The sequence below is a fragment of the Centrocercus urophasianus genome, unplaced genomic scaffold, assembly GCF_019232065.1.
Source record: "Centrocercus urophasianus isolate 14NV4802_14NV808 unplaced genomic scaffold, USGS_Curo_1.0 seq_258, whole genome shotgun sequence".
NCBI lineage: Eukaryota > Metazoa > Chordata > Aves > Galliformes > Phasianidae > Centrocercus > Centrocercus urophasianus.
The window spans coordinates 59,512-68,144 of NW_024884820.1; the positions used below are offsets into that span (position 1 = coordinate 59,512).

General features: G+C 63.7%; 2 protein-coding genes across 2 annotated transcripts in view; one reads left to right on the top strand and one right to left on the bottom strand.

Annotated features, from left to right (window-relative positions):
• Positions 1–1,813, top strand: part of SLC30A3 (solute carrier family 30 member 3) — a 3,173-nt gene extending 1,360 nt beyond the window's left edge. The window contains exons 3-8 of the mRNA XM_042826022.1: positions 507–653; positions 722–875; positions 950–1,136; positions 1,217–1,322; positions 1,452–1,586; positions 1,667–1,813. Coding sequence (XP_042681956.1) covers positions 507–653; positions 722–875; positions 950–1,136; positions 1,217–1,322; positions 1,452–1,586; positions 1,667–1,812 — 875 coding nt within the window. The 3' untranslated portion in view covers position 1,813. The remainder of the gene's footprint in view (positions 1–506; positions 654–721; positions 876–949; positions 1,137–1,216; positions 1,323–1,451; positions 1,587–1,666) is intronic.
• Positions 1,814–2,056: 243 nt separating this feature from the next.
• GTF3C2 (general transcription factor IIIC subunit 2) lies at positions 2,057–8,465 on the bottom strand. The gene is made up of 17 exons (XM_042826029.1): positions 7,978–8,465; positions 7,256–7,541; positions 6,749–6,843; positions 6,502–6,579; positions 6,285–6,383; positions 5,990–6,211; positions 5,783–5,894; positions 5,530–5,647; positions 4,631–4,662; positions 4,320–4,449; positions 4,081–4,225; positions 3,760–3,921; positions 3,548–3,635; positions 3,315–3,443; positions 2,986–3,117; positions 2,622–2,729; positions 2,057–2,530 (listed from the first exon to the last, which is right to left on the bottom strand). The coding sequence occupies exons 1-17, from the start codon at positions 8,463–8,465 to the stop codon at positions 2,351–2,353; spliced, it is 2,604 nt and encodes an 867-aa protein (XP_042681963.1). The 3' UTR covers positions 2,057–2,350.
• Between the last annotated feature and the right edge of the window lie 168 nt (positions 8,466–8,633).

Here is an 8,633-nt window from a genome sequence, read left to right on the forward strand (position 1 = left end):
GGATGAGATATGGTGGGATGGGACAGGATGGGACATAACAGGATGAGATATGGTGGGATGGGACAGGATGGGATGGGACATGGTGGGATGGGACATGGTGGGACTTAACAGGATGAGACATGATGAGATGGAGATTTGGGATGGAATGGGAAGAAGCATAATAGGATTTGATGGGGTGAGATGAGATGTGGTGAATGGGGAGTTGGATTGGGACAGGATGGGACATGGTAGGATGGGGAGATGGGACAAGATGGAACATGATGGGATGGGGAGCTGGGATGGAGCAGGATGAAAGATAGTGGGTCAGGATGGGATGGGACATAATGGAATGGGACATGGTGGGATGGGACAGGATGGGATGGGATGGAGAGTTGAGATGGGATGGAAATGGAATGGGACATAGTGGGGTGCAATGGGATGAGATACAATGGGATGAGGAGTTGGACTGGGACAAGATGGGACGCAGTGGGATGGAATGCTGTGCCAGAGCCCGGTGCCACCCACAGGCGGGTACCTGGCGCACAGCCTGGCCATCATGACGGACGCAGCCCACCTGCTGACAGACGTGGGCAGCATGGCCGTCAGCCTCTTCTCGCTCTGGGTGTCCACCCGCCCACCCACCGCCACCATGACCTTCGGCTGGCACCGCTCGGGTGAGGGGGGGCTCAGCCCTGGGGCTGCCTGCAGCGAGGGATCCCGCTGACCCCCTCCTGCCCCGCAGAGACGCTGGGCGCGCTGGCCTCCGTGCTGTCCATCTGGGTGGTGACTGCGGTGCTGCTCTACCTGGCGGCCGCCCGCATCCTCAGCGCCGACTACGAGATCGAGGCGCGCACCATGCTGGCCACCTCCGCCTGCGCCGTGGGTGCCAACCTGGTGTACGTCCCCTCCACCCACCCCCAGCCCAAGATGTGCCCCATGGCCCCGGTGCTGAGCGATCTCCTCCCCACAGCATGGCCTACGTCCTGCACCAGGGCCACGGGCACGGCGTGGGGGGCTATGAGCAGCTGGAGGGGGGCTGCCTGCCCAGTGCCCCCCTGCCCGGCAGCACCAGCGTCCGTGCCGCCTTTGTGCATGTGGTGGGGGACCTGCTGCAGAGCGTCGGCGTCCTGCTGGCCGCCACCATCATCTACTTCAAGGTGTGGGGCTGGGCTCTGCCCTACATGGGGGGCAGCGCAGCCCCGCAGCCTCACGCCATTCCTCCCCCCTCCTTCTGCAGCCCCAGTGCAAGATCGCAGACCCCATCAGCACCCTCTTCTTCTCTGTCTTCGTCCTGGGCTCCACCGTCACCATCCTCAGGGACGTCTTCAGGGTTCTCATGGAAGGTGAGGGGACTTGAGGGCTGCAGCCCCCACCCTACAGCCCTTCCCTGTCCCTCCCAGCCCTATGGGGAGCAGCTGTCCCCATCCCAGCCCCAAATGGAGGAAGGGGCTGTGGGTGACCCCTTGGCGCAGGAGCCCCACGGGGAATGGCAGTGACTGCAGTGACGGAGGAGCTGCTGGCGGTCAGCGGGGTGAGGGCCATCCATGACCTACACGTGTGGGCGCTGACGCCGAGCCACCCCCTGGTATCAGTGCACGTGGCTGTGGGTAAGTGCCCCACACGCTGCTCACACCCCATGGCACAGCCAAGGCCCGTGGGGCTGAGTCACAGTGCCCACCACCCACAGATGCCACCGCTGACCCTGAGACGGTGCTGCAGGATGCCACGGTGCGGCTGCAGCAGAAGTTTGGCTTCACTGTGTGCACGGTGCAGGTGGAACGGTACCTAGAGGCAGCAGGGGGCTGCCCACATGGCCACAGCCCTCTAGCATGAGCCCCCACCTGCTGTGGGGCTGTGGCAGTGCCTGGGGGCCACAGCTGCACCCTCCCCCCACTGCTGCCCCCGCTGTGGGGCAGGGAGCAGGGCAGCGGGGAGCTGGAGCTTGGCCCATTCCTCTCTTTGTGTGTCAGTGTCTGTGTCTGTCTGTGTTCGTCCTGTCGTGCGGGGCTGCAGCCCCAATAAAGGTGTTGGAGAGCAGCCGAGGGCTCAGCACAGGGGAACTCCAATGACACCGCCATTACAAAACGCACCACTTTACTGCACTGCTGCCACCACAGCTCAATGTGAGCGATTCCAGAGCCCCCGGCACCGGGGGGGGGGGAGGGGGGGAGCACAAGCGCAGCCCCACGCACAGCCTCAGCCCAAGGCAGGGACACAGCAGCGATCCCACTGCCCGCCCTGCACCAGCACAAAGCGCAGAGCACAGCACAGAGCCCTCTGGGCCCCAGGGGGACAGTGGGAGCACTGGGTCCCCGGGGAAGGAGCACCAAGGGGGGCACGGAGCCCCCACAGCCGCAGCGAGGGGCCGGGGTTACTCGGAGGGGGGGCTCACAGGAATGCCAGGGTGGGAGCTGTAACGGGCACGGCTCTGCGGCAGCAGCTGTGGGTCCACAGCAGCTGCCAGCCCCGCCAGGCAGTGCAGGCGCACGATGCCTGCCTGTCCCCCCGACACCAGCCAGCCACACGCCTCCAGGTTGGGGCTAAAGCGCACCTGCAGGAAGGGGTTGTCAGAAGGGTGGGGAGGGGGCCCCACACCCTGGAGGCGGGACAGGGAGCTGGGCTGGGTGGGGGGGCTGCCTCACCTTGTGTAGGGCTTCCAGCTGCAAGCGGTCGAGGCTCAGCTCTGCTTTCCCCTCTTGTTTGTGCATCCGGCGCATGGGCTCACGGCTGGGGAAGTTCTTGAAGCTGCGCTGTGGGGGGGTTGGGGGAAGGCAGGCAGTGGGCACACTATGAGGTGCAGGGGGTGGCACCCCCACACCCTGCCATAGCCCCCAGGCTCTATCCTGGTGCTGGGTGAACTGTCCCCATCCCACACCTCACTCCTCAGAGGTCTGTTCTGCCCCATACTCACAGCTCTAAGACTGAGCAAGGGGTGGAAGCCACACCATCACCCCCAGTCCCACTGTTCCCAGCTAGGAGGGTCCATCTCCCCCCCATCCTTCATACCAGATCGGTGTCCCGGAACCGCACGTAGGCTGTGGCCACCATCTCGCTGTATTGCCGGGTCCTGGGCAGCACTGGCTCACTGCTCCCTGGCACTGCAGTGCTGCAGGGCAGCAGGTCAGCTTTGTACACCGGCTGGGGAAGAGAGGAGGCTGAGGGGCAGGTCCATATCCCTCTGAAGGGACTATGCCCAACTCTGAGGCACCTCAGGCCGAAGGGCAGAGGACAGGGCGAGGAACCCAGCCCCAAAGTCTCATTGCAGTGCCCAGACAGGAACACAGAGCAGCACTTTTCCATTGATGCAACTGCCCCCCAGTCCCTTAGTGCCTTACAAATCTGCGGTCCGAGGAGCGCTTGACATTGAGTGGGTTGACAGCCAGGTCGGGCAGCACCGCAGCCACCAGCTCGCCTGTGATGTCCCCAGCAGCCACCGTGTTCAGCCAGTCCGAGCCTGAGATGCTCTGTGGGAACAGAGGAGCTGGGAAGCAGCTCCCAGCAGTGATGGTGCCATGCCCCAGTGACCCGTGGGATTGCTCCACAGGACGGAGCCGTGTCTGCCCCTTACCCACACAGTCCCCTTGCGAGGGGCCACAAAATACGCCTTGTAGCCCAGGTACCCAGCGTCGATGTAGTGGATCCCACAGAGACCATAACTGCAACAGAAAAGGGTGAGGGCCGAGCTCAGAGCACAGCTATGTCCCAGCCTTCCTGCCCTCAGCGCGTTGCCTCTTGGAGTGCAGGAGCCCACCCATCTTCTGGAGAGCCCCCAGCACTCACGAGGCATAGCAGTTGTCCTGGGCCACGGTGACACCGTTGTAGGGCAGCAGCCAGGCCACCTCAGTGCTGAGGAAACGCTTGATGCTGTTGATGGGTTCGTAGAGGCGCCGCAGATCCCAGAATTTGATCTTTCGGTCGTTCCCTACCGTGACCAGGAAGTTGCTGAGAACCAGGAGAGAGGCGGCACTGAGACCCCAGGGCTGAGCTGTGCCATCAGCTGCACGCCACAGGGCCCTCACCCCAAAACCATCCAGCGTCTCAGGCACTGTTAGCCCTGAGCCCAGCAGCAGGAGCAAGTCCCCAGCCAGTAGCAGCTCTCACCTGTTGGCTTTGCACCACTCGATGCTGCGCACGGCGTGGTCGTGGGCCAGGAAGCACTGAAAAGGGTACAGCTGGAGGGAGCCGTCGGCGTGGGACACGCGCTGCAGTGGGGATGCGGTCAGCAGGTTCCAGATGGCCACTGTGCCTGCAGGCAGAGGTGTGCTGCTGTGGTGAGCCACCCTAGCACCAAAGGTTGAAGCACAAAGGGCAAGAGCTGCTCCCTGAAAGCAGGGACTCACCATCATAAAATCCCGCCGCCAGGTGCTGGTGGGGCCGGGAGGGCATCCAGGAGAGGCTGAAGCACTGCCCACATTCGGTTGCGCTCCCTGCCTGGATGGAGCCCACCTGCAGTGTGGTGGTATGCTGCACCTGCAGCGAGAAAGGACAGAGGTAAGGCCGTGTTCCAGCACTGCCTATCTTGGGAGTGGGAAACACACAGGGGTGGGAGCACGGTGCTGGGGGCAGCAAGCTCTGCAGGCTTCCTGGTGCCCCTCAGCTCTCTGCCTGCAGCAGGCAGGAGGCACGTTGGGACAGCAGCAGGGACACTGACCTTGCAGATCATGTGCTTGTGGGGGGACCCATCTGGAAGAGAGCAGAGGGAGGTCAGGGCAGGAACTTCTGGCAGCTTTGAGCTTGGCACAGCGCTCCCATGTCCCTGCCCATCCTGCTCAGAGCAACGTCCCCACACAGCCCAGCACTGCTCTCCAGCACCCCAATGTCACACACACACACCGAGGTGCCCGCAGGATCCCCAGCACCAGCTCACAGCCCCTCCAGCAGCACCACGAGTGCCGGGGGAGGACAACGAGCTCCATGCGCTGCGCTCAGTAGGAATCCAGGCACGTCAGCACCCCGCGCACCGCAGCGGAGGCGGGAAGATGCAGAGAGCCATGCATCATCCCCGGCACCGCAATCACTGCGGGGTCACAGAGGTGGGAGCACCGAGGCCCCGCACTGCACCAAGCCCACGGCAGCAAATCGACGCCGGCATCCGACGCGACGCGCAAGGATGGGACGTGATGCCGCAGCACGGCCGCACCCGGCTGCTCCGTGGGAGAGCTGCAGGCTGGGGAAGGATCCAACCCAGCCCACGTGGGGCTGCGGCAGCAGCGCAACCCATCCGGAACCAGAGCACGGATTGGGGCTGGAGACACGGGAAACCCATTTCCCATTGTCGGAGGCGAGCGGATGGATGGGGGCTGTCAGCTGCGGCTGAGCGGCCACGAGCAGCTCATCAATCTCACGCGGCTGCCGGCAGATGGGAGCATTACAAGGACCATTGGGCAGCGCCAGACCTGATCGGAGCTCCGATCCCAGCCACAACGTGCAGCTGCCAGCCAGGAGCAAGGAACACGCAGCTCTGCTTCAACGCGGCTGCAGCCACGCTCCAGCTCCAGGCTTCCCAAAACTCTGGGCACAAAGGGATGAGGGCGGCGTGGCTCTTCCTACCTTTTACCTGGGTTCTCGTGCAGCTCTGCAGTGCGCCAGGGTGTGGGAGGGCGTACAGCACCACGCTGCCATCTGAGAAAGCAGCAGCCAGGAGGCCAAGCCGGCTCATCTGTGGGTGCTGTGGGACAGGCACAGGCTCTCAGCCTACCCCTGGTTTTTGAAAGGAGCCTCGGGATCACCACGTTCTGCCCAGAGAAGGCAGTGTTTTGGCAGACACAAGCAGGGAAAACCCAAGGCCAGCCTGCACACCCACCTTTGAGGAGCTGCTAGGAGGCTCCCAAGCGCCGCTGGGGCAGAACTTCATGTCCCAGACACAGCCATGATCAGCAGCGATGGCGTAGGCCAGTCCAGCTCTGTCAGCAGAGCTGTAGGTGGAACCGGGAAAAACGCTGGAGCTGGAGAGCAGCAGCCCCACCACTGGGACACAACAGCCCCATGCTGTCCCATCTTCACCACTCACCCCTCCTGCAGCGTGCCCAGGCCCCAGAGCTGCAGCAGTGCGGGGCCCTGGTGCAGCCCCACCACACTGTGAGTTTCCTCCATGGTTCTGTGGCAGTACAGAGCCACGTACTGCGCGGCCGCTGCACCCTCCGGCGTCGGGCACCACTCCATGGCCCAGATGGGGCCGCCCACAAAGAAGGCTGCGTCCCGGCGCTCCTCGTGGGGCTGCAGGGAGCTGAATCTGTGGCAAGGAAGGGTCAGGGCACCAGGCAACAGGGGCTGCATGTGGCAGGACCCCAAGATTACCCACTGACCTGTTTAACCTGTATAAAGCACCGCCATCCTCAAGGCCCTCCCGCTGGATGGAGAAAAGTGGAGACTTCTCCTCCACCGGCAGGTATGGGGCAGCTTCACTGGGGAGGAATGAGCGTGAAAGGTGCATCCTGCCCCTAACAGGGGGTGATCTATGCCAGAGCTGCCCCCCAGCATTGTGTCCCCACACCCAGCCCCTGCCACTGCTGCCCACAGTACCTTTCAGAGAGACACGTCCAGTTCCGTGCCAAAGGGATCCAGTCAGGGAATTCCCACTGCGAGTGCACCTGCTCCCGCCTGCAGGGGATGCCACAGACATCAGCACAGACTATGCTGGGCCCAGCAGCTGGGTCCTGCCCCACATGTGGCCCCTGGGAGGCTGCCCAGATGTGAGGATGCCCCCATGCTGTACCTATGCCTACAGTGCTTCACAGGATGCCCCCACGGCCCTCCCACCCCCACTCACAGGCTGCAGGTGAGGCTGGAGCATTTCTCCACTGGGGCCATGATGGAATTGTGGAAGCCATTGGGAGCAACACCACGGCACAGGGGCTTGGATCTCTGGGAATGAGAGCAAAGTCATGGCAGGGGACAGGGCAGCCAAAGGACTGTCCCCACCTGCCCAAACATCCCTGGATGAATCTCTCTGTAGTCTCCCAACACTGTGTCACTATGCTAAGAAGCCTGACATCAGCTCCAGCAGCAGCCCGGGAGCACACTCACTCTCTTCCCACCAACTCTCACTCTTGGCTGCCTCTCCAGGAGCTCACACCCACCCTCACACGGTACACTATACTACCCCTGCAGAATCCTGTTTCAGGGCACATCTGCCCAAAAGAGCTGGAGTGAGAGAGGGACACATTCACAAATGAGAGTGAGAGAAGGACACATTCACACAGCCAGCGACAGCTCACTTTGTGACACTTGTAGCACACAAAGCAAGCAGCAGTAGAGGAGAAGCTCTTCTCCTTACCCCTCCTGATGACGTCCTCACACTGTGCCCCCGGAGCGGCTCCAGTTCGGACTCCTCACTGAGTGCTGCATCACTTTCCTCCTCCTCCTCTGCCTGCAGCAGTACATCCTTAGAGGGCACAAAATCGGCGTCCTGGGTGGGATCATCACTGTTGGCATCCTCCTCCTCCTTCTTTCTCCGACGCTTTCTCTGGACACGCTGGGGCTCCTGGGGGCCTTCGGTGGGAGCTGGGGGCTGGCACACAGATGTCAGCTCTTCTGCCAGCTCCTGGAGGTACAGCAGTGCCCTGTGACAGAGAGGCAGTGCATGACAGTAAGTGGAGGTGCACCAGCAGCACCCATCTGTGTAACACAGCGGCACCCAGCCCAGCCCCAGGGTCTGTGGGAACCACTGAGAAGTACCAATGGAGCCACAATGGAGCCACAGGCTCAGCATCCCTCTCAGCACCAAGGGGCCCCATGGGGCTGTGTGGCTCCAACTCTACCTGTTCACTGGATCACTCAGAGCATCCCCCTCTCCCTCCCAAGGACACCTCAGGGCCTACCCACGTCTCTACGGGCCCACACAGATCTATCCCCAGCCACTGACCCACTCAGCCAGAGCTGATCCCCGCAGCCCTCAGCTCCTGAAGCCCAACACACTTCCCAGAAGCGGGATGAAGCCTTCCATGAACGGCACCCCAAAGCCGCCCGCCCGCCCCCCACAGCCCCGGCCCCGCTCACACTTTGGCTGCCCGCCGCCGGGGCCGCCCTCCAGGGGAGGTGTCAGAGCCATCCCGGCCGTCCCGCAGCCCGCCGGGACCCGGCAGGCCCCGGGACAGCCGCAGCAGCACCTCAGCCTCGGGGCTCTGCGAGGCCTCCCCACGCCCATCCGCCTCCTCCGGGCCTGGGCCCTGCGGGCCGCTCGGCGCCTTAGGGCTGCGGACGGGCCGTTGCCGGGGTTTCACTCCCGCCTCCCCCGTAGCCGCGGGCGATGACAGCTCCCGGGGAGCGCCGCGACCGCGGCCCCGGCGGCTCCGCTCGCGGCAGCGCGGCCCGCGGGCCCCGGCGGCGCTAGACGCCATGCGGGGGAGTCCCGGAGCCGCACCCGAGGCGCTCAAGCCGGCGCCGCCCGCATGGCTGCCGCCCCTCCGCCGTCGGCTACAGCCGTGCTCAACGCCGGGCCCGGAGCCCGCAACATGGCGGCGCGCGGCGCGCGGAGATGACGTCATGACACGGAGATGTTCCGTCACGTGACAGGAGACGGGAAGACTCTAACGATCATTGGGAGACAGAGAGATAGAGGCGGGAACTGCGCAAAGACGGGGCGGGGATATGTAAATCTACCGCATTGCATGCCGGGAGCACAAGCCCACAAGCAAAGACTCCGCGTGGATCCC

Excerpts from the sequence above, each read along its gene's own strand:
- GTF3C2 (XM_042826029.1), bottom strand. The coding sequence starts at position 8,465 with ATGACGTCATCTCCGCGCGCCGCGCGCCGCCATGTTGCGGGCTCCGGG. Across the intron at positions 5,895-5,989 it reads CTGGGCACGCTGCAGGAGGG|CTCTGCTGACAGAGCTGGAC; the intron begins GTGAGTGGTGAA and ends TTCCACCTACAG. Across the intron at positions 5,648-5,782 it reads CTCCTAGCAGCTCCTCAAAG|CACCCACAGATGAGCCGGCT; the intron begins GTGGGTGTGCAG and ends CCTGTCCCACAG.